The sequence below is a fragment of the Giraffa tippelskirchi genome, chromosome 2 (assembly GCF_054371585.1).
Source record: "Giraffa tippelskirchi isolate mGirTip1 chromosome 2, T2T-mGirTip1v1.2.pri, whole genome shotgun sequence".
Taxonomy (NCBI): Eukaryota; Metazoa; Chordata; class Mammalia; order Artiodactyla; family Giraffidae; genus Giraffa; species Giraffa tippelskirchi.
In genome coordinates this window covers 227494937-227520736 of record NC_137276.1, presented here as the reverse complement: position 1 = coordinate 227520736, position 25800 = coordinate 227494937, and the positions used below count along the sequence as shown (strand labels likewise).

Genomic DNA, 25800 nt, shown 5'->3' with positions numbered 1-25800 from the left:
TGTTACTGATGGCCTGTCTGCATTGAAATATCCTCATGCTCCAAGTCACTGTAACTGTTTAAACAAAAATGCAGAGGCTGTGTACATATGTTGTCTTTAAAAAAAAAATTGGAAAACAAAACTTATGAAGGATACATTATGATCTCAGAATGATATTTTCACTCTAAAAACTCAACTTCAATGTATCACAATCTAATCAAGTGGGGCAACCCAACATAAAAGCCGAGTTAATTTTTCTTCAAATTTCTGGACATATTTTCCAAATGGATCCACTCAGGAAGGTTAACTGGTTAATAAAGAATGTTACCAAATGACAAGAAAAAAGCTTGAGAATTAATGGTGTACAAGGAATCACCTGTTCAGCTTAGTTGATCAAACACTGCTTTAGGGGATGCTAATTTTCAAACTATATAAACTATCTTCAGTTGGTCAGTAAATTTGGGGATCATCAGCAATGTTAACTTCATTTTCTCCCCCCCATAATCATTTACAATACAGTCATGACATACAACTTTATAAAGACAAGACTACTTGGTGGTCATTTGAGTATGGTTCACTTAAACTTCAGAGGAGGAAAACAAAGAAAAAAGAAAACAAAAAACAGCTGGAACTTTTTTCCAACATTCCATATACTGGTGGTACAGGAACAGCTACAAGAAAACATTCCTCTTCCTTTCTTCCAGCATACAGAATCCATAGGCTCATGCTAACAAAACAAACCTGGCAAACAAACTTGCCCTGAAACAAGTACTCCACAAGCACATGTTAGATTTTCAGTACATAATGGATTATACAATATACAAATTCAGTTCTTTAAAATGGGAGTAGGGATTACAGAGACAGAGAAAAATCTTAAAAATGAGCAAGTCTTCTATTTCAGGGTAAGAAGGCCTACCAAGATTTGGCAGTGCGGACAGTATATCTTACTCGTGATACCTTAGCATATAATTCTGTTCTAAGTGCTCTATGAGAATAATTGGTCTCTCCTTACTTTGGTATGGAAAATTTTAAACCACATTTGCACAATTCAGTCTGTTTAAACAAGTTTTACTTCATTTAGGTTGAAAATTTACTTTCATCCATCTCTGGGAAAATAAAGGTCTTGCAAATAGATGATTTTTCTGCTAAGTAAAATTTGGCTAAAACCTACAGCGTAAACAATGCCTGAGAGATGCAACAGTTACATAAGTTTGCAGGGTTTTGTTGTTGTTGTTGTTGTTGTTGTTTTCCAAAGACCAGTATTTTCTTAAGTTAGTGTCTCATCATATCCTTGAAAGTTCATAAGGAGAAATAAACAAACATGAAAATTCCAAGTGAACACACAGCAAAAAGTCCAATATTGAGTATTACTTTAACTTGTGGAGGTTCTTCCAACATTTGTAAACAAACAGCCTCCTCCTCCATCAGGTCTCTGAGACTCCTCTTGCTAAGGCTCTTACTTTTAAAGCCACAGAACCAATCAATGAACTTCCAGTACCGGCTTCCGTCCTCTGCTTCTTTCTTTCTCTCCTTCTCACCCATGAGAGCTGCCTGCCCGTTGGAATACGCATCCACGGGTGTTTCTGCCTCCGAATGACCTAAGGAAGCCACTGGGTTGCCCTCCTCTCTGCAGGTCACCAACAGATTAACATCTTCCGGCTGCAGGCCCTTGATGCTGTCCTCAGACTTCCCGTTGGGGATGACGTGGTTGATGGCCTCGTTATTCTCGCTGCATCTCAGAATGCTCTTCTCTTGCATTTTGTACGGTTCGTCTTTTGGGGAGCAGCTCTCCTTGACCACCAGGCTCTTCTTAGACCAAAAGGTGGTGGTGCGAATCTGTTCCTTCGTAGGAGGTGGTGTGAGGAGGCTAACAATTACAGTAATGAGTCCTGTGATCCAAAACAATGCTGTGGCCACATACATGTAATGAACGTCTTTGATGAAGCCTGGTCTGTTATCAGGTTGGTCACATTCCGGAGCACGGTAGGCAAAGGCCAGTGTCAAGCGGACTGCCCCGAGGATAAAGCCCGCCATCCCACCATAGAAAGCCCCTTGTTCATTGCAGCGCTTCCAGAAAATCGCCAGAAGAAACAGGGCTGCAACTGGGGGCGTCAGGTAGTCGGCTACCTCCTGGATGTAAAGGTACATCTGGCCTCCTTGCATCTCCACGATGATGGGCACCCATGCGATGCTGATCACCACCATGAAGGCCACAAATATTCTACCCACGATCATCAGTTCCCGGGAGCTGGCGCTCTTGCGGATGAGTTTGTACACGTCGAGGGTGAATATGGTGCTGGCGCTGTTGAAGATGGAGTCCAAGTCACTCATCAGAGCGGCGATCATCACGGCCATCATCAGGCCCCGGAGGCCCACAGGAACCAGCTTCATCACCAGGCGCGGGTAGGCAATGTTAGAGCACCCAGCTCTGCTTCCACACACCTGCATGCAGTGCTCGGGGTTGATGCAAGCTATGTCATCGGCAAACAGTATCCGGGAAATCATTCCGGGGACCACTATGATAAACATCGGCAGAAGCTTCAGGAAGCCGGCCATCAGGGTGGAGCCTTTGGCATGAGCAATGTTTTTGGCTGCTAGGACCCTCTGCACAATGACCTGGTCGGCACACCAGTACCAGACCGAAGCCGGGGTCTGTCCGAGGATGAATCCAGGCCAAGGAACGTCTTCATCTGTTGGGTTCCGCAACATTTTCAATGCGTCTTTCTTGGGGTGGACATTACAAGAATTTGTGTTGGAAAGATTGTACGTCAGCAGGATGGAAGTGACATTGGGTGAGGCCAACATGTACCTTCTCTTAACTTCCTCAAACCCGCCAATCTCCATCATGCTAATCACCATCAGTGTGAGTGCCCCAACGATCATGAGCAGAGCCTGCAAGGTGTCTGTGTAGATCACTGCGACAAGGCCTCCGGTGACGGTCAGCAAAGCGGTCATGCCAATGAGCAGGATGACAGACACATAGAGGTTCCAACCCAAAGACTCCTGGATAAAGAGGGCACCCGAATACAGATCCACCGAGAGCTTGGTGAAGATATAGAGAATCAGAGACAATGCTGCGAAATAAACCTGAATCCTATGGCCACCAAATCGCTTGGACAAGTATTCAGGCATGGTGTATACCCCCGACCGGATGTAAATCGGGATGAAAACCCATCCCAGAAGTTGCAAAAGCAGCAAGGCATTGAACTCCCATGCGCCCACTGCAAATCCACTTGCCGCTCCAGATCCTGCCAGCCCAATGAAGTGCTCACTCCCAATATTGCTCACAAACAGAGAGGCACCAATTGCTACCCAGGTCATAGAGCGCCCCGCCAAGAAGTATCCACTCACGGTGCTTCTATTAGATTTCCACATGGCAAAAAAACCAATGCACATGACCAGGATAAAATACAGGGCCACTATGGCAATGTCTGCTGTCTCCAGTACAGCCCTCATGTTTGGTAACTTTGCGAATAAAAGCGTCCAATGACAGAAGTGTCCGACTTTTTATTTACTCATGAGTAACCCCAGCCAAGTCTGGAAACCATACGTGAACTGGACTACACAGAGCAACACAGCAGGTCAAAGTCTTTGTCCTTTGGTTTGCTGTCTTGATGGTGGTGGTTGTGATAAACTTTGAAGGAGACAGTTTAAATTTTCCTCCGCTTCTTAATTGGGATTGAGAACTTAGCTCGTCCTCTTAATCCACTCTCCACAAGACCATCAGCATTTACTCAGGGGCTGGAGGAGACATTCTGAGTTGCAGCTAAGTCTAGTGAAGCCTACTGTACCAACCCTGCAAGGCAGCAAAGACAAAAGACAAAGATTGAATTAGAGGAGGGGCTCACCAAGCGATGAGGAAACTTTCAGTCTAACAAAACGGCGCAACAAGACATTATTAAAAAAAAAAAAAACTTTAAAAATATATATACTTTAGTTTCACAGGAAAGAGCGATCCATGCTATCACTTAAAAGTCAGGGAGAGTATTTATCATTTTGAACTGAAAACAAAAATATACTGTCCTAAGTAAGTGGTCTAACTTCTCTGGCAACTGCCCGCCATGACACTGCCCTTTCTTCTCTTACTGTGGTAGTCTCAGACTGGAAAAGCACCGAGGTCGTAAAGCAACCTGGGGGAGGGGGACTCTAATTATTCATAATAAATAAGGTCGCCTAAGTGAATCTTCAGTCTTCCCAGGTGGCTCAATGGTAAATAATCCGTCTGCCAATGCAGGAGACACAGGTCTGATCCTTGCATAGGGAAGATCCTCTGGAGGAGGAAATGGCAACCCACTTCAGTATTTTTGCCTGGGAAATCCCATGGACAAAGGAGCCTGATGGGCTACAATCCATGGGGTCACACAGAGTCGGACACGACTTAATGACTAAACGACAACAAAATGAATCTTCAAATACTGTTGAGTTCTAAGAGTAATGTATTTTGTAGCTAAGTTAGGGTCCTGGATAGAACAGGTATTTACTAGGTATTATCATCCACTCCCAAACACAGTACTAAGTATTGCTTAATCTAGGTAGACTACTGTCACAAAATTTCCCTAAATTCCTACTACAAATGTACATCTGTGCTAGTCATCACACATTAACCTAGAAACTGACATGACTCCTGTCTTAAAGGGAAACCAGATGTTCCATACAAAGAAACTAGGAACACACAATTTATAAACAACTCTGAATTTTTATTCTGCTAGCTAGAAGGAAGACATTGAAAAAAGGTTTTTTTTAAATGTTAAAAGAAAGCAATCTCCTTCCCTTCCAACAGGCACTATTTCCAAGAGATCGATCCTGAGAGGATAAAGGCACTGACTCAAGGTGTGATTTTGCTGAATAATTTTTCCTTTTAATGCTTTCTTGTTGAATGGTATACAAAGCAAGGAGAGGAGGGAAAAAGAGAAAAATTTTCTGGAAGACTGAAAAACAACATCATTGTTATATCTTACAAACCTAAACAAAATAGACATCTGTAAGCCATTAGGTAACAAATTATTGTCAATATTAATCAGATTTTTTCAGCCCTGGATTAAGAAAATCACTGAAAAACTGTCATTTAAATTTACCTAAAATTGAGTTTATGAATATGACAGGTTTTCTCCTGGAAAAAGAGATAAACTCTGAACCTTCAAAGTAATTGTAATTGGAGCTGAGGAACAATATGAAAAATATTTTGTTATTCAACCTAATGCCTTCCACATGTTAACTCCTAAAGTGATTTCTCCTTTTGAGATAAGGTAACCTCAGAGTGAAATGTTTTTCTATGCTTGACAAAGCAGATGCTTTTTGATGAACCTAGGTATTTTCCTTTAAAAATCAGTAGCAAAGTTATCAAGTCCTATAAATGATACTAAAGCCACCTCTTTTCAAAACAGACCACAGTACTAGTCACTTAACAGCACACCTCTTAAGGAGCTGGAAAAAAAGCTTAAAGATAAATGCTTTACCGTATTAGTTATTAAGACTAATTAATAATACTGCCACAGAAAAATGTCTTCAACCCTTCTCTATGCCTTTTTGAAGCTTAACACACTACAACAATTATATTAAAAAAAAACTGACTAAAATCCTTCGTCCTAAAACTCACTTTATTCTTGCCAAATCCTGAAACTGGTAGTATTTCTAGGACTACTTTCTCTGACCCTGAAACATTCAAGTTACTTCAAAAAAAAAAACCAGGTATTATTTAGGAAGAATTACCTAAATTTCAATCAAAATCTAGTCAAATAACTAATAAGCAATTACTATTTAAAAGGGCACCTTTAGTGTTTCAGTATAAGAACTGGGTCCTCAACTACAAAGAAAACTGTGGCTGGCGGTTATGAGATCCTTCCCTGCCGTCAGCAGAGCTCCCACTGCCACCCAACGTCCAGCCATATCCCTGCCATTCTGCTCCAACTTACACACAGATAAGCCTAGTCACTGGTACGAGGGCCGTTTCAAGTGTCTCTCTTCTCAACGGCAGTCGCTGGCGTATCTCCTCAAGAAGGGACCAACACCTAGCGTGTTTATTTTTGTTTGGAGGGAAGGTGGAGTGGAGTACGCACTGTAGTGGCCACTACAGCAGCTTATTCGTTCAAAGAAAAAAGTGCTCAGACACAAAATAAGCCCTTCCTTCTCGGATCACTAGGAAGCACTGCAAATCGACCACACTGTTTCCCACTGTCAAACATGATGCAAGTCAGACATCTAAGCCATACTCCGCTCCCTGATGAATGCTTAGGCTGGTCTAACCCCTAATTTCTCTAGAATGGCAAGCAGGTCAGCTACAGAAAAGATGTTCTACCTACAGCAGGGGTGGCAGGAAGAGGCCAAATGCTAGCTCAGGGCTTGAGTTCTCAACGCTTTCTGCCTCCTCAGATCCTTCAAAAGCCACCGCCAGCAGCCCCCATCTCACAGGACATCGTGTCAGTCTGTGGACAGATTTAAGATTTTTCCAATTTAAACAAAAAACATCCAGAAACCAGCACCTAGTAAAGACTGGAAAAGGAAAATAAAAATAGGTCAAATCAGTTTATAGAAAGATGTAAAATACTACAATGCAAGGCAGCCAAATTCATATCTAGTCATTTAGAGATTGTCACAGCCTTGAACTTCAGCCTTCCAGAAGATGAACTGTGCAAATCCTAAAAAAGTCTCAAATAAAACATACAGTATGTTTTGCATATTTTTTCTCACTTTTTAAGAAGTAAACATTTCTACAACAAAAATATAATGAACATTATCCAGAGTTCCTTTACTGTTAGAAAGAAGACACATGGAGAAATTTTTTCTCCAGCCGCTAAAAAGAAGCCTTTTGATTTATGTTTTCATATTTCTAGGACTAAGCTGGTTCACAGCTGAGATAAATCCCTTAAGTGAAAAATACAGGATAAGGAATAAAGTAGGTACAGTAATGATAAGTATGTGGGCTCGTTCTTTCATAGCGCGTTTTTAAGAAAACAATTATAATGTAAGTAATAGTCACAGAATGTATAAAGAAATAGTCCCCTAGTTATAATGGCCAGTGTAATAAATTTAGCCAATTTCAATCAAACACAAGAGTGTCGTGAAACAGAGAGACTCCTCCCAACAGGAGGGGGCTTCCTTCTCAGAAAGCAGTGTTTTATTGGGAGTTCTGCACAAAATTAGAATACAATCTTGGTACATGAAAGCACTATTTCATGTACTTGGATGAACTAAATTACAACCAAAGAATTAATCCAGATAGAGAAGTGTACATAAATATTTGCTATTTGAACTAGAAAGAGTCAAATAGGAAAGACCAAATTAACATCAGCTAAACTCCTTCAGATAATATAATCAAAACATAGTTATAATGACCAAATCTAACATCTCTCTTCTATTAACTAGGGAGACCATACAATTTATCTTCCCAACTAGGAAGTTATTCTGGGACACTCTGTCCAAAATAGGATGTATGGTCACGCTAAAAAGAAAATCATCTGCCATAAAAACCAAACAAAGAACAAGTAAAACAATCCCTAAAGCCATCAGGGCTCCAAGTCATCATCAACTCAATGAGGCACATGGACTGACAAAGAATAGAACACAATGACTCTCAAAGTGACCTAACTACAATCTTTTTAGCTTTGGGCTCAACAACGACAATCTGAACAGGCAGAACCCAGTACTGTCAGAAGTAGGCTTGCCAAGTCTTGTGCATTTTCTGACTCAATGGTTTTGACAAGGAGTAATAAGTAACACCTAGAAAGTATGTCATCTTGCCCAGTGCAACAGGCAGGTGTTCAGTAAATGTCACTTCACCATCTACAACTTGCACAGACTGGAAGTGGTGCTATCAGCCTCTTCCAAATTAAACTGCCAACGATACCCCAGGCATTTCAGGAGCTTCTTGTGCTGTGCTTGCTGTGTGCTTAGTTGCTCAGTCATGTCCGACTCTTGCGACCCCAGAGACTGTAGCCCGCCGGGCTCCTCTGTCCATGGGATTCTAGGCAAGAATACTGGAGTGGGTTGCCATTCCCTTCTCCATAGGAGCTTCTTAGAAGTTATTTATTGATAAAAAGAAATAGATGATATAATGTATTAAATGTGCAGGTCTCTCACAAATATTTTAAACTGACTCCCAACCACCTCATCAACTATTAATGCCTATCTACATCACTTCATTCAAATAAAACTCACTCAAGGAAAAAAAACACTCAGTAAATTTACATACAAATCTACTTTTCAGACATATTTTTCACTTTCATCATCTTGATTCAAGTCCAATAAAGCCAACTGCACTAGTGGAATAGTTTACTCATGCTTGGTGTGTAAATACTCGTAACAGGACCTTCCGTTGCCCAACCCCTGCTTACCTTAAAAATGTAGAGCTTGGCTATGAGAGCAGTTTATCATTGACACCAAAATGAAAGTTGAGTGCTTCTAATACAACTTAGATCAATTCCAGCCAATTCAAAATTACAAGTGGAGCTGGAGACACTATATGTAGTCATATAACAGTCCCTAAAACTTTTAAGGAGTCTGCCCTTAAATTTCTATGGCAAAGTATTTCAACTATACCTACAATCTCGCTATTCAAGCTTTTGGAAGTATATAAGAAATGTTTGAAGCCCTGAATTAAACTCAAATGGCTTATTCTGAGGGTTTATATTCTGAGGATTCCTGGTCCCCGTGTCCCATCACAGGTGCGGGGGGTGAGGTGGAATGAGCAGGGATTAAAGCCCCGCCCCACCAGCCCTCAACCAACCACAACAGCTCTACTTTCAGCAAAGTACTGAAAGTACTGGTGGGAGGGGGGTTAGGAGGGATGGCTTACCAGGTAAGTAAACTAATTCTTCAGATAAAGTCTTCTTCACCTAGGAAAGTTCATAAGCCACCAGACTTATCCCTTCGCCCATATACAAACATCCCCTGAGATGCAGGCAGTTTAATTTGCTTCTGCCCCTGTAGAATGTGGCTCACAATGGGTCTGTATGGTTTTGTCTGTTCTCCTAAAGAAGTCTCAGTGAATGAAGAAGGCCTTTTGGGTATGGGGGCCACTTTGAAACTACCACTGGTTTCAGCCTTTATTGGATGATACTAGAACATGTGTATGGAGCAAACTCCAATAACCTATTTCTTTGAGAGAAATGAAAATGTAAAATAACAGAGCTGTAGCACCTATGGTACCGTATCATGTAATCCCAATGACTAAACATTGGTGTTAACTTTGAATGGGGAAGAATGCAAGAGGCTCAGCGTGGTTTGCTTGTAAAAGATTGATTATCATGTAAGTTATACATAATGGAGATTAAAAAATAAAAACTTGGCACTAAGTCCTGGCACCTTGTAGGTACTGTGCTTAAAGTGCTGTCTGCATTACTTTAATCCTCACAATAATTGTGGGAGAAGTACAATTATTATGATCATATTACACACAAGAAAACTGAAACCAGTGAGGCAGTGTAAGACCCCAGGATACAGTTACTTGTGTCTACATCTGGATTTGTACTCCCATCTGTGTCTAAACTGCTTCTTCCCTTAATCACTACACAATACTATCTTTCATGAAAAAGGCAATTTATTAACAGAAACAATATTAATAAAAGATCACCCAACATCAACATCGAAAAGTTTAAAAATTTTTGAGCTTGCAGAGAAAACACCTGAGATGTATAAATAACAAATGTTAACAGAAGAGACTGCACAAAGTGCATAGGATAAAGTCCAACTGAAGTATCTATGTATGATCATATGCGATGGATACATGTATGAAGAAAATAAAGAGATTAAAACAAAAAGAAGTCTCAGGCACAGCCTTCCTATGTAAGTAAAAACATGCAGATCAGAAAATTCAGCTAGAAGACCAAGGTTTAACCAGTTTCTCATCCAAGACGAAGGCTTTTGCCTCCATTCTCTTTTTCAGTGTTAGAATTAAAACATTAAGTCTCAAAGTCTATTCTACAACCTGACCTTGTTACCATGGCTATATGAGTCGCAGCCATCCTTCTTTCGTCTGCTAACTTCCTTCCTCTGTTAACTTCCATCTTTAAGACATTAGATTGAAAGAATCAGCTCTATGATCTATAGGTATGAGTTCTCATAGTAAAATCTACGGACCACTCTTCTTACTGAATGAACTGTTTGTAACCACCTATCCTTTTCCCTGGGAGTATGCATAATTTGGCTCATCCCCCTTGAAACGATTCCACTCAATTCTTCCTTGTTCAGAGAATGTCAATTCCATCCTTACTATTATGCTCCAGTCAAAAATTAACAGCCATCCTTGAAGGCTTGGGCTTCCCTTGTGGCTCAGACGGTCAAGAATCCACCTGCAAAGCAGGTGATCTGGGTTCGATCCCTGGGTTGGGGAGATCCCCTGGAGAAGGTAAAGGCTCCCCACTCCAGTATTCTGGCCTGGAGAATTCCATGGACTGTATAGACCATGGGGTCACAAAGAGTCGGACATGACTGAGCCACTTTCACTTGAAGGCTTGCTCACTTTCCCTCAACCCACACACAATCAATCCATTAGCAAAATCTGCCGGCTTTATCTCAAAAATACACCAACAATCAAAACATTTATAATCACAACTGCTAGCACCCTGACCTTCTGCTCAAAGGTCATTTCCCTAACTATCTCCATCTCTCCTTATCCCGATTTATTTTTTTCCCCACAGCACACACCACCTTCTAACATACTCTAATAAATCTTCCTTATGTTTACTGTCACCTCACTATCAGAATGTAAATTCCACGAGGGCAGAGACTAGTCTCCCATGTTCACAGATGTGGTTGGTCTGTCTAGAACATCGTCTTACAGACTATAGGGCTCAAATGTTTGTTAAATGAATCCAGTATTAATGAGTAAGCACCTGATCAAGAGTGTTAAACTTCCAACACTCTATACAGTCATCAACAATTGGATTTTAAAGCAGTAACAGAAGGTAGATTAAAAGGCCAAGAAGTAGGTAAGCATTTCCTTCCCTAGCAAAGTGATTTGCAATCTCAAACAGCACTGGTTGAGAGTGTGCAGAATGACAACAAGGTAAATCAGACTAGGCAAGCATGCTGCCCTTTGTTCAGATAAAAACCTCAATGGGCCATGACACAGTAAAAAACCCGTCTGGAGCCACCATCTCATCTTATCTACCTACCTATGTTCCTTCATTGTGCTAACTCCACTTCAGAATGTGTCCCAGATCTCACCTCTGCAACCGTCAACGGCCACTTCACCGTGAACAGTGACACGTGCTTCATGTGTTACAGCTGTTTCCATGCTGGTGTGGGCAAGCAGCACCTCCCTCAGCTTCTCCAACACAGGCCCCAGCCTCCTGCTGACGTCAACGCAGGAAGAATCTTTCCCATCTCTGCCTCTCCACTAACACTTGAAGAGTTCATTAAAAACTTACTTTAACAACTAGCACTTCCCGACACGAGTGCCAGGCACCATTTTTATACTATATACATCAGATCATTTAATCCTCACAAAATCCCCCGAGGTAGGCATGATAACTGCTCCCAATTTACAGATGAGAAAATTTGAAGACATTATTAAAGGAATTACTAAGGAAGTCCAGAACCATCTGTGAAGTAAAGAGGAAGAATGTATCCTTTCACAACACTCCCCAGGAAGATATATGTAAAAAGTAGAAATAAATACAACTCAGAAAAAAACAATCTGCTGATCAATTTAGAGGAAATGATGCAATCTGAGAATCATCTTCTGTAATCCCTAATGAAATAATGTTCTGAGGCAATGATTATGGTTGATGCTAAAAGGTGAAAACGTTTGATGGGGACCTCAGAATAGATGGACGCAGTTGACAATAGCTGCCTCCTAACATGATGCTATTATACCCAGAACTCTTGCAAAAACATCAAGTAAATACAACCTGTCGACTCTGCTTGGATTCATACTCAATCAAGTCAACTGTAGAGACACATCTAAGACAATTTAGGACATCTGAATATGGATATTAGATGTTAAGGAATTATAGTTAGGTGGCATAAAGGCACTGTTTTTTGTTTTTTTTCAAGCCCTTACCTTTCAGATATACACTAAATATTTACAGGTGAATTTGTGTATCTGCATTTGCTTTAAAGGACTCCAGCAAAAACTGATTCAGTATGTGCATGCAAACACACTTGTGTGTGTGAGTTGCTCAGTTGTGTCCAACACTTTGTAACCCCAACTGATTCAGAATTATCAATAAATGCTAAATCCAATGGAAGACTGCTGGAGAAAAGAATATTCAGTCTCAAGTTTTTCACTCCATAAATCACTTAATTTCTAAAGGAAAAAAAGTACATTAATAATGGAACAATCTGGTGGATATCACCTTAACCAAATGACTGTGTGACATCCCCAACAGTGGGACAAACTGACCTCTCTCCTGGTGTAATACATTGATATCCCTGTGTAATATTCCTGCCAACAATGTTTAACCTATCTCTAATCATGAGAAAGCAACTAGACAAATTCGCCTGGACTCTTCAAAGTGACACTGTCTTTAATGACAAAGAACGGTTCAAGATTTGTTCAAGATCAAGGAGACTAAATAATTAACCAAATGCATGAACCTTGATTGAATACTGAATTAAAGAACTAAAGGCTAACACTGGAATAAGGTAAACTTGAACACAAACTGAACATTCTGCAATTGTATTGTCAAACTTGATTGTAATGGTCATGCTATGGTTGGAAAGTCCTTATTCCTAAGAAAGGCATGTCAACAATACCTGCAACAAATGGAACAGATAAAGAGCCAAGAGGGCACATTTGAATCCCCAGTGATCTAGGGGAAAAGCATACAAGTGTTAACTGAATGGTTCTTATAACTCTTCTAAAGGTGTAAATATTTTCAGATAAAAAAATATAAAGTACTCCAGCAAAAAATAAACGAATAAAGGGAAGGGGAGGTGGAGATAAAGCAAGAGTGGTAAACATTGATAACTGTTGAAGCTGGGTGATAGGTAAAATACAGAGATTCGTTAAACGAGTTACTTCTGTGTATGTTCGAGTCCCCGTCTTAATTCGCATTTCTACAAAACTGAAAAAAACATCAACAAGTAGATTACTTGTTGATAGATTCAAGTAGATTCAAGTCAACATCATCAAGGTAGATTACTAATCAAGGTAGATTACTAGGTTAAAGTCCTGTGGGAAAAAAGTGAGCATTAAACAACCATCATATACTGTCAATTCTTTCGGGAAAGGCTTGGAGACAACCTATAAAATAAAAGCCTGCTAGACTGAATGCATGTTAATATAATCACTCCAACACGTCTGGCACTCATCTCTGCTCTTCTGCCCACAGCTAGTGGCCAAGGCTTGCTCCGTCGCTGAAGTCTCAGCCTTGCCTGAGCACTGTAACAAAAATACATAAGGCCACATTTTGTCCCTTTATCCAGACGTTTCTCTTCACAGAATCTGCTAGTCTGTCTCCCTCATTAGGATGTAAGCCCCAGGAAAGCTGGAACTTTCTCCTATAGTTTACAACACATGGTAGTGATAGGCATTCAAAATAGATGTGAAACACTTCCTTCGGTCTAAAGCGACTTGTTAGCTCTAATACTATTACAGTGGATGCAGTGATCAAAAGTTTAGCTTCTAGCTTTGAGACTGCCTTTAGGATCCTAACTTGGCACCTTACTGAGCTGTGTGGTCCCGGGTACCTTTCTGCTTCAGTGTTTTCATGTGTAAAATGGAGAATACACATACACACATAATACACACACCTTGCTTAAACCAGCCACTGAGGATTTAGGTATTACAAGCCATAAGTTTTATAGATGTAGGACATCCGACCACATCAACTTGTGGTGGTTTACCTTCATGTTTTCCATTCTTATCTTACTTGGTTCCAATTTTATGTTCCTAGAAAAACTGTTCCTAGAAGAAGAGAGTCCAAGAAGTTTCTCATTTTTCCATGAGACTGAGGCCAGAAAATGTAAACACAAGAGTCTTCCTGGTAAATCAGATTCTAACTCCCAGGAAGCCAAGTCATAAAACAGAAGATCCTAAAATTGGGATGATTCCTCAGGCAGATGCTTTTGGTTAGAAAACTTTAAAATCTTCCAACCTTCTCAAAGGTTTGGAGCATACAGGATTCTCAAGAAGTAACAGGACCATAAACTGGCTAACAGTTTCTAGAAGGAATGAACAGAACCTAAGAAGTGAACACAAAACTGAGGCATAGTTTTGTAGATTACAAATGCAGCTGATTTTTCTCTTACATTTCAAAGATAGAACAAGTGAAATACAGAGAAATAAGATCAGAAATGCTTTCCTTGGATGTCAGAAGGCAGGAGATCTTGAAATTTAAGTAGCTTCCAATTATTTCATCCAAATCAGGTAAAATATTTAATAAAGGAAAGGGTATTAGGAGGAATTTCTTCACTTTAATCTTCTTAAACTGGATTTGCACAAACTCCTGGTCCTCAGTCTATACATAAGAACGGCATTCCTGAAACCAATCAGGTTGAAACCAATCAGGCTACTCAAGTCTCATGGACTAAAGATCATCCCTGATGGAAACTCAGCATTCTAAGGTTTTGAAGATCGTAAACGCTACAAAACTGCACTCTCATGTCACTGTCAACAAAAGAGAAAACAAGCAGTATACCAGAACAAACGAATGAGAATCAAAACCACCTACTACTGGGTCATATATTTACCTCGGTTGAAGCCAACTTTTTTAAAAGGACACTTAAGTACACCTTCCCTGTAGTATATGCCTGACAAATATCCTACCTCCAAACTTAGCTGACCACCACACAGCCAAGGTGTTCTCATACGAAACTACTTCCACAGCCATCTGGCTGTTATAGCTGCCCTTGGGTTTCTACACCTGACAAAATCAAAGCATTTTAATAGCCAAGGAGACACTCTATAAACATCAAAGTCTAAACAAAGACAAAACCAGGAATTTTTTATTTTTTTGGCTGCACCACGGGGCTTGTAGGATCTTCGTTCCCTGGCCAGACATCAAACCCGCACACTCGGCAGTGATAGCTCGGAGTCCTAACAACTGGACCGCCAGGGAATTCAAAACCAGGAATTCTTGATGCTAGGGCAGAAACAGGCAAATGCCAGTTTATGAGCATTGAGTGCTTCAGATGGAGGTTTTAAGAAGCCTCTGCTTTCACCTGCGATTCCATTTTTAAGCTCTCATCCATGTCAATCTCTACTGAGATGTTCCCAAAGTGGGTAGGGATTCCCTTAACTAGGGCACTGTAATCGTAATGAAAATGATAAAGGAGATGAGTGGGAACAAGTCAACTGTACCCTGGACTTGAAAGGTAGGGAAGAACAAACTGGACCTGAGTTTACTGGCAATCTGCTGTTGAGTACATGGAGTGGGAGTGGGGAAGTAACAAAGACAAAAAGGGAAAGTCAGTCAGGGTAATGACTTGGCTTCCGTTCTATGGAAACATGAAGCCTGGCCAAAAATTGTAACGCCACATCATCCCCTTGATCTACACTCTGACTAGAGGAACACCTAATTTTTTTTCATAGTAATACTATATTCCAAGGATCATGTGTCATATAAGCTAACATGTACTTCATAGATATACCCTGAGGAAAAATGTCATGTTCTAGATAAAGCAGACTCTTTCAAGAAGCATTATTTCAAACCTGTAGGACTTCAGTACAGCAGATGTAAACCAAACTGTACTAAGGCATCCTTAAAATAAGCAATCTAAAGACAAAGTGGACTATGAATACCAATTTCTGACAGTTCACACTAAGTCATACCTCAGTCTTTGTGCGACTCTCTGAAGTCTGTATGTACACTTGGCCTAAATGGGGATACACAATCCAATAGTCCAAAACTGATACTCCTTTTAAAGACCTGGATGTGTTTGCCGTTTCCTATTAGTCCTATTGTGAATCAACGGTCAATTAACTAGATGGGTTCTATCAATGTGAGTGGCAATTTCTGTAACCTAAATGCTGAAAGAGGTCCAAAGGCAATTAAGGATGTCTTTAAAGAACATCTAAAACCCATTATCTAAATCAGAAATTACAAGATGTTAGCCAAATCTGACCAACAGATACATTTCCTTAGATCCGTGGTGCTTCAATATTTTTAGTTGCAAACATCTAAAAATGTAACAAAGACAAAAAGTAACCCCCAAAAAATCAACTTCCTGTAATATCTGGAGTTTTGGCTAAGAATAGGATAGATAAAGACAAGCTGGCAAAACCAGGCCCGCACACCCCACGGCAATAACACACTGCGGTAGTAGGCACTGGCATGAGCGAGCGTGCACACACAAGTGCGTGCACACACACCCCTGTGGCAGCTCCACCATTCTGCCACAGGCCCACTAATCCCTTTCAGTCTTTGAATTACAACATTACAAACTACAACAAAATAATCTAAGGCTAATTCATACTTACCAGTTTTAAAACACCAAAGTCAAAAGAATTCAACACATAACCTTTCTATTCCTTAGACAACTTTGTTAAACAGTTTTCATTAACTCATGAACATATTTACTTCACACTGCCATCTCCAAACACAATGAAAATGATTTTTAAATTACCAGCATTACTATTCAATCTTCTTAGTCACATTCTTATTTCTTCATCCACTATTATACACTCACACACACATTTCTCAAATCTGCTTCGTAAGTGCCCGATATTCTGTATCATCCAATATTTCATTATGGAGCTTCAGAGTAAAATAATAGGGTACAAAAAAAAGTCACAGATTAAGTCTGAAACAAAATTGGACTTAAGAGGCTGGCAGTTAAATATACATCAAAATAAAATGTGCATTCTCTTGTAAATGGTCTTGAAGATTTGGATCATAGGTACCTCTGGCTTACAAGATAATTATTTAAAATTCAATCATGTTAATGCTATATATACATCCCAGCAACGTATGCTATCATGCAAAATACTGTTTTATTTTAATTCCTTTATAAAAATAAAATCTGTACCAATAGGAATGGGAAAAAAACTCTTAAAAAATCAACTATTAAATGGAAAGATGTAGTCTTATTAATACATCGCTCCATCAAAAATTAAAAGTCAAAAAAAATAAATGAAAAGAAAAATACTAATTGAAGGTATCACATAGCAACAGAAATCGATTAGGTTATGATCCACCAGCTTCATGTGTCGATTTTACTGAAACAGGGTCATCCCTGAAGTTTCAGCAGCAATTCGGCAAACAGCAATCAAAATTTACCTGAAAATACTAAGCTTTCCCCTCACCTGCCTCAAATCACTTTAACATTTACAAGCCTATCTAAAATAACTCCTTTCTTTAGATTTTCTTCACTTTCTCCAACCTTCTCCTCACTTAAAAAACACATAAGTCTAACTAAGTACTAGGTATACAAGGTCAGATGAGAGACCGAGATGAACACAAAGTCCAGCTTCAAATAGTTTAGTTCTTGATGAGGAATCCCAGTGCACCCAGCCTGGTAAAGGCCGGCAGCTGCTGAATAAACGTTGCACATCTGTCTGACAAAGAGGCCGTTCCCAGTGGTGGAGTTCATTCACCGGACCCCTCACATACATTCTACGTTTCACGGATGCAAAAGCTCAACCTTAATTAGCATGCAAGCTATTAGGAAGTATGGCTCATGTTCACTTCAAAAACTTTCATGTTCAATTCAAAAACTTTTGAGCAAGTGCTATATTTCAGGTTTGACTCAAGTCTTGGATTCTGGTAGCTAACACATTAACAAAATTTACCTTTTGGAGTCTCTTCATCAATAAAGCAGGAATAATGGAAAATTACACAACGAAGTTTAATACCTTGCCTGAAAGCACAAAGGTACCTTAATGACATACTGAACACCTACTACCTCCAAGGTTATGTTACCAACTTATCTTCAAAGACCCTCCAACTGACGGATCACTCCCATTTCACAGATAGAAATGAGGATCCAAGAGGGTTACAATTCCTTGTAGGCAGGTGCCAGGAACCAAACCCAGGTTCATTGTCTCTAAAGCTCTTTCTGCTGCCCCAGTGTCAGTTCTTTGTTTATTCCAACATAACACAACCAGGACCTTCATTTCGGATGTTTTGCTCTTCTATTCATTGAGAGAACAAAAACTGGAGCACTTACTGAAGCGGAAGCGCCTGTACCCAAAACAATCATACACAAAAATATTAAGTAAAAAAGGGATTGAAGCTACAAGAGGAAATAAAAAACATACATACCTTAAACATTTTACCTACGTTTAATATATAAATGTATTTCCCAATCTTAGTATGGGGTCAAGCACTTGGGAGAATGGGACTGATGACGTAGAGCTCCTTGCTGACCGAAGTTCCTTCTGCTTGATCTAAACTGTTATCTATAAAGCCATCATCTACCATCTCCATTCCAGTTTCACCGAAGTGCAAAGCTTTAAGGAGTCCTTGTAACGCAGTCTACATAGAGAATCATCCTGGACTATTGTTATTTTCTCTCCAGAACTTCATGACAGCTATATCTGACTCTACAGTCATTATTTTAGGGACTCACCTTCAGCATGTTTTTCCAAAGAATCCAACTTGGTTTTCAGGAGAGGAAAAAAAAAAAGTTTGCACTCATTTCATCAATTTACATATTTAAATTATTATATTATAAAAGCAAGATTACCTGCCGTGAAATAGTCGTGGAAACCAACACAACTTCTGGTAAGCATACAACTCCCTCAGTGCAACCTGCACTGATTTGAAGCAACTTACTAGCACCAGAGGTCAGCATGCTGTCTCACAGTCAAGAGCTGCTTTAGACTGATGAGAACAGGAATCCCCAAGGCAGCTAAGTAAGCATCAACCTCGTGTGTAAAGCAGAGCAGACATGAAACAGACCTGTCCCTCAAGCACATGTAACCTACCAAAGGGGATATGAAACATTCACCAATAAACTGTAACACTAAAAGCCGTCCATGGGATAAGACACAGAAACACACCATGCAAGTTCAAAGGAAAGATTACAGTTCATAACAGTGCAGGTCCTCAGTATTTGTTTCATACACCAAATGAGTCAAAATGAACTTGAGGCATGTTTTCTTGGAGATGATGGGGTAATACAGGAAGGCATTCCAAGAAAAGCAGTGTGACACAGGCACCAAAGGAAATAAAAGAGAATGATATTTATAGGGATATACAGCAATTTTCTTTACTCAGTACTGTACGAAAATGGAGAATGAAAGAAATTAAAAGATGAGGTTAAAAAAAAAGACTGGAGTGGTATCACAGGTGGCCTTGGATGCCAGACTTCATTCCGAATATTTCTGAGAAAGAGCACACTTCTGAATGTGTTGTAATTTGGCAATGGTGTTGACCCAGTCAACTGATATGGGAAGGTGATAAAGTAATCAAAAAGGCATCACTATACAATGCTTTGTAACAATGGTTTGTATTATTTCCCTAAAAATGCATCCCCATTTAACTCTTTCAAAGTATTTTAAGAACTTGTATTTTTGCACCCCAGAAAGCGTATTTACAGGCATTGTAAATGCAGTACGTTAGAGAGATCAACTAGGAAACTGCAAGAACCCAAGCAAGAAACCTAAGCAGCTCAGCTAAGGCAGAGAAGAGACTACATGGGAATGAGACTGCGGGAACAAAGAGTTGGATTGGTTTAGCCCCATGTGACAGAAAACAGGAGTCACAAACAGAAACAACTCAGGCAGTTTGGGGGTAGGCAACTCATTAAGTTTGAACCAAATCGAGTTAGCAGTGCCATGGGAACATCCAGGAGGCTATAACCAGCACAGAAAAGCACAAAATGCCAGAGTTCTTAGCTTGTTACCAAAGAAAGGCAAACCATATGAAGGTCAAACCATACGAAGGCAAAGGTACAGTATAGAAAGAGAAGGGGAAGGAAGGGATCAAAGCAGAAATCTCAGGATACAGCATCGTAAGAAGTTAAGACAAACAGTGAACCTAGGAAATTATGTCTGTTTCCTCTAAATTAGGGGTCAGCAAACTTTTTTTTTGTAAAGGACCAGATAATAAATATAAACAAACAATAGAGTTATGTTCCAACACACCTATGTTTATGGACTCTGATATCTGAATTTCATATAACTTTCATAAAATCTTCCTTTAATTTTTTCCCAACTATTTAAAAATGTAAAATCCTTCCTTAATCTCACAGGCCAAACAAATGCAGGCAACAGGTCTGATTTGGCCTGTGAGCCATACAGTTAGCCAACTGCTATTTGGAGCACAACAAGGATAACAGGACTGGATTAACTGTCTTTTTCCAAACTTCTGAGGGTAGTTTTTCCTTCAGATATATTGGTAACTTACCAGATATTCATTAAATGTTAATGACTTCTTTAAATCTGACTAATTCCTTCAATTTGATTCCCCTGAGAAAGATTACATGCGTTGGCAACAATCCCTGTTGGTTTAGAATTGCCTTCCACTAAAAAAGATGCATTCCTCATGATGAACAGATAAATCCTACCTGTACTACAAATACAATGAAGGTACTAGATGAAAAGCATTACTCTAGAATTTCTTCATTGCTTTCAAACTTAAGTTTTCCTTGGAGTGATTTTATAATCTAAAGGTTGAGAAGCTTCAATGGTAGTCTGCATGTGAAAACATCTAGATTTTGAAAGGCAATAAACATCTGCATTGAATGTGTGAGTCACAAAGGAGAAAAAAAAAAAGTTTAGTGCAGAAAGTCAAACTTATGACCAGCAGTCTTCACACATACAAACCATGTCTGGTGAGGAAGGCTTCCTCAGCCCCCAGCCACTCCTTGGACCTTAGCTGTAGCTCAGGGGCAGGGACAGCACTCCTTCTTCAGTCGCTTGCCGTGGTAATAAGCTGGAACCCAAGAAAACTTTAGTACCAAGTCAAAGTACGACATTGCTTGCCCACAAGGCTCAGTTCTTTCCTTACCGAGTAACTGTTTTAAATGATCTGATTGCAAGGAGACAACACACAAAGCATGGTTACTGAAGATAACGATACAAGCTATGCTATGCTGTTAAGCGCAGGCTCGTGAGAAGGAAAAAAAAAAAAAAGACCAAACAGTCATCTGACAAGTAGAACAAGGATGTTTCCATTTGAACTTGTCTGCCGCCACCTGACAGCAAAAATACCACTAGTTCCTAGTTATCAAATATTGCCAAGCAAGCCAAGCTACAATGACCTCAGGTTGGCCAGTCTCATACTAAGTTCCCGGTTAGACCCTACGCCTCCAGAAAGTATCTAAAATGCTAACAGTTTGCAGAAACTACTTTCCCAAGATGCTACACTTGGGATACAACTCTAGAACACACTTTTGCCAGGTCTTCTAATCAAAAATGCTTGACTGAAGAAAAATATGAGAAACTCTTCCCTGCATTATCAGAAAACCTATTGTTTTGTACAATCATAGAAACTAGAATATAACTACACTTCTATTTCTAAATGTATAAAACCCAAGTCATAAACTCAGCACATCATAAAACTCTTTACCTGCAAAGAACTATTTCAATGGGCTACCTTAAAATTTAAAATATAATCTGACTTTCAATGAAATTAAATATGAAAGACATTGAACATAAAATAACTTGTGAAATCTGTTTTAATGAACAAGATTTTCAAAGTAGCCATCTGCTTTTACTTCTATTTGAAAAAATATACAAGAGAATATATAAATGCTATTTTATTGCATATACCTATATTTACTTAGAATTAAACTAAGAATTAGAACTAAACTAATTATTATTTAAACCATCAACCTTTAATTCTTCATGGAAAAATTCCTGAGTACCAATGAGAAGAGTTCAGGAAAAAATATTTTCCCAGGGCTTTTACAACTCTAAATATGCCAACTGGTTATCATCCTTTGGGCAAACGTGATAACACGTTAAGTGTTCCTAAACTAAGTAACCAAAAAATATAAATGTTCTGCACAGATCTCTTTTTAACCTCAAAATTCCTCTTCCTGAGCCTATCCCAAACGTACCAATTTTTCTACCAAGTTCAGTTTTTCAACACAGTACATGGCTTTAAAGTTAAAAAACTGTCAATTCATTCTTTTACCTAGCTTATATCAAATTTCAAAGTGAACTCAACAGACATAACCCATTTCTCAAACTCTCAAGGGAAGGGACCTCAGAAATCAGAGGCATATCTGACCCACCAAAGTCATGACCTCTCCTCTCCTCTATCTACCTAAACTTCCCACAGCAAGAGGTTAGCGGGGACGTGGAGAGAAAACTCACCATCTCACAGGTAATTTGTTAACTTTTCAGTTGTTGGAAAATGTCTCCCATAGGCTGGACTGAGACTGCCTGCAGTGTGCGGCCTTTCCTCTGCAGCTATGTCCTTCCACGCTACAGCCTTGAATACTGTGTTTGCAAGAAGTGAATGTAACTCTCACAATGCTAATCTATGATAAGCTTCTCAAAACCTATTTATTCTGAAGACTCTTCTACATAATGGTCTAAGTCTGGTCTAAGCATCCACCTTCTCAAATGGCTTTAATCATGACCTTTAAAAGTCTAGTTTCACAATATCCATGACTTTACTGCATCAACTTTCAGAATTAAAGTTACCTACTTTTCGCATCAGATTTGGAAAAAAGGGGGGGAAATACGGAAATAAGACAACTTTATATACATGTTTAATAAAACTCAAGCTAAATGGTACCTGCAAATAAGTTTCTTCTTGGGAGGTCTGGCATCTACATTCCTAAGTGCACAGACTTGCAAGTGCAAAAAAAGCAGAGACTCACACTGACTCCCAACTGCAAACTGAGAAAAGGCACTGAAAAGTCTAAGTGACTAACACAATTGAATATAGTTCAATAGGGCTTCATTCTATGTACCACACCCTGAGATCTTCAAAATGGGGACTCATATAGAGACTGCTACAATGCAGTGGGGCTCCAACACAAGAAATGCTATGAAAGCCTCAACACAGTATCTGCATCTTGAATTTAACACCTCTTCTATGCTCAATTTAAGGACTCTGAGCTAGGGAGTCAAAGGATTTGCAAGAGTTGGAAAAGGAAAAGTAATACACCCTAAAGAGAGGAGGAATGCTCTTCAGGCCTATGGTGGTGGTTTAGTCACTAAGTCACCTCAAGATCTTTTGCAACCGCATGGACTGCAGCCCACCAGGCTCAAACGCTCAGGCCTATAGAGTATCCCCCCCCCCAAAAAAACAGGAAAATCTCTCTGGGAATCTATGAAAAGACTGCAAAAATTAGTCTCAACATCCACATCTGTTTTAAGAATTATCTAGAGTATTCCCTCCATTCCAAAATACATAAATGACTTGAGGGAGGTGGAAATTAAGTCATCAAAAAGGTACACCATAAGAGGCATACACATTTCAGAATCTAAAAATATAAAAGATATGCTACTTAAAATTGGGGAGTTACATACAATACGCTACCTACAGCAGAACCACAAAACTGCTGCATATTAGAAAGGAGGTTTCCCTAAGGACAGGTTTCCCTGTCAAAGCTCATGGTGGCATTTTTCATTCATTCCCTCCAAAGTATTGATATTATTTTAGTACTCAATTTTCCCAAACTGAAAGCAAGCAGAACTTGGAAGACAGGAAGTTTTGTGTTTGTTACTCAAATTGACAACCTACTCAAAAACAAGTTTTATGAATACAAAAAAGAGAGATTTTTTTATTGTTTAATCTTACTTTATTTAGGTCAAGGATCTCTTCAACACAACTTCATCATCATTGTTACAATGTCCTTATCTGTAGCCATGGAGGCCTACGCCTCCAGGCAGGAGTTCACCTTGATTATCTGCAAAGTACACCCCCCACATACTTGCCAGGATTTCAAGAAAGGTTAATTGAATTATTATTTTAAACTGCACTATGTAGCTTATCTGGAGTAAAAATATGTGTGCTTCACACCACAGGTGATTGAATAGTGGTTGTTACAGGATACAAAAAAAAGTATATAACATAATAAATACATTTCACTAACATACTAGAGGCTCTGTGAACAAATGTACAGTACTCGGCAGCTACGCTAAAGATGAAGAGTTCTGAATTTTCATTTCAAAGGTTTATGGAATGAACAAACACTATACACATTGACTCATGATACTTGCTTTCTCCCTAAAACAAGGTGAAACAAAAGAAATTTCAATACATTTCCCAGGTTCTGATACCTCCTAAAACGGGTAAAAAAAAGGAAGATTTTTTTTTCATTGTTCCTATTCTCTTTAAGCACTACATTTTAGAGGGAAGTGGGCCAAGAAAGCGGTAATACTCAAGAGGCTAAACAATGCAACCTTATCGCCTCCTAAATTCAGGAAGAACACGCTTGAGGCCACAACAGCATGCCTGATCAGTCTCTCCAGACCTCCTGATCCAGAGACACTGGTGCCGTCCCAGCTCATAGTGTGCAAAGAACGTAAAAATTTCCTAATGCTCTCGGATTGGTAGTTTTCCAATAGCCCCAAATTTAAGTACCACCTAACTTTCTAACAGCTCGTTTTCAAAACTGACCCGAAACAGACAATGTGCCCAAGTCTCTGGCGCTGTTAAGAAACTAGCTATGTTCCCAAAGTCCATTAGTCCCATTAGTATTTTGTTGTTGTTGTCGTTATCTATACCTGCAAGGGAAGTGGGGGGGGGGAGGGGGGAAAAAAAAAAAAGCATACACCACAAGCTACGTTACCAAATTCACAGAAGAATGGGGGTTTCGGCGACGGCTTGAGGAGCACCTGACCCAGAACAGAGAACGAAGAGCGGCTCCGGGCTGCGGGGTCCCTGTCCTCGGCCACACCATTCCCTGGAGTGGAACGGGCTTGCAGGATCGCTTAGCATCCCTCCAAATCTGAAATCCCCTCCCTCAAGAGCAATCAAAAGCGGGGCGGAGGGGGGCGGGGGGAGCCAAGTTTCTTCCGGAAGGCGCAGAAAAAAAAAAAAAAAAATAAGGCCACAACTTGGATGAATGAAAACTGGGCTAAGGGCACCGGAGCAGGACTGCCGCTGAAGTCAGAAAAAGAGAAAGTCAAAGAATTTTTTTTGTTTTTTAACGTGAGAGCCGGTTCTACGCGACCATGGTCCAGACCCAACCGCGCGCGCGCACGCGCGCGCACACACACACACACACACACACACGCTTTGGAGGTTTTATTGAGCACGGACGGTTCCGGGGTGGCCGGCGGGCGCTACACTGGAAGGCGGGCGGGCGGGCGACGGAGGCAGGCTGAGGCGAGTGGGCGGCGGCGGAGCGGGGCCGGCGACGAGGCAGCTTCGCGACGGCGGGCGCGCGGGGGGCCCCGGGCTCCGGGCCCGCGCTGGCGCGTGTCCTCCCCGCGGACCTTCTCACCGGGATCCCGAGGGCCGGCCCGTCCCCCCACCTCCCGTCGCCCGCCCGCCCGCCCGGCGAGGCCGCGTGCGAGGCACACACCCTCCCGCGCCGGCACACCCCCGCCTCCCGCGCGCACGCGGCCTCGCCGGGCCGGCGGGGGCCTCCCCCCCTCCACAAGCGCCCCCTCAAGCGAGAACGCCCTCCACCCCGGTTCCCCCGCCGCCCCCCAACCTCCGGCCGCGCGGGGACTGAGGGAAGGGGCGGCGGCGGCGGCCTAGCGGGGAAGGCGGGCTCTGAGGTGAGGTGAGGCGGGGGGGGGGGCCGGTGGGAAGGTCACTTACCCGCTGCATGGCTTTCAGTATCAAAGCCAGCTCGTAGCGGGGCATGCCCGAACGGACGGCGCGCAGCTTCCGCACCGAGCCGGCTCCCGGGACTCCGGAGGGGGCGGGCTGACCCGCGCGGAGAAGCTGACGGGCTTTACCGACACGGCCGGAAGGCTCCCGGACGGCGACAGCACGCTCCGGCCGCGCGAGCCCGGGCTTAAAGGCGCTGGCAGCTGCGCAGACGGGGCTGCCACGCCCCCTCGGCGGGCCACACCCC

General features: G+C 41.0%; 2 protein-coding genes across 2 annotated transcripts in view; both read right to left on the bottom strand.

Annotated features, from left to right (window-relative positions):
* The window catches only part of MRPS6 (mitochondrial ribosomal protein S6), a 95207-nt gene that overhangs the window by 37569 nt on the left and 31838 nt on the right, over positions 1 to 25800 (bottom strand). Inside the window, exon 4 of the mRNA XM_081573670.1 lies at positions 25542 to 25800. Within this exon, the coding sequence (XP_081429796.1) occupies positions 25542 to 25800 (259 nt within the window). The remainder of the gene's footprint in view (positions 1 to 25541) is intronic.
* On the bottom strand, positions 244 to 25715 carry SLC5A3 (solute carrier family 5 member 3). The gene is made up of 2 exons (XM_081572961.1): positions 25542 to 25715; positions 244 to 3775 (listed from the first exon to the last, which is right to left on the bottom strand). The coding sequence occupies exon 2, from the start codon at positions 3433 to 3435 to the stop codon at positions 1279 to 1281; it is 2157 nt and encodes a 718-aa protein (XP_081429087.1). The 5' UTR covers positions 3436 to 3775; positions 25542 to 25715; the 3' UTR covers positions 244 to 1278.

What these genes read in the sequence shown, in the direction of transcription:
- SLC5A3 (XM_081572961.1), bottom strand. Translation starts at nt 3,435, where the DNA reads ATGAGGGCTGTACTGGAGACAGCAGACATTGCCATAGTGGCCCTGTAT.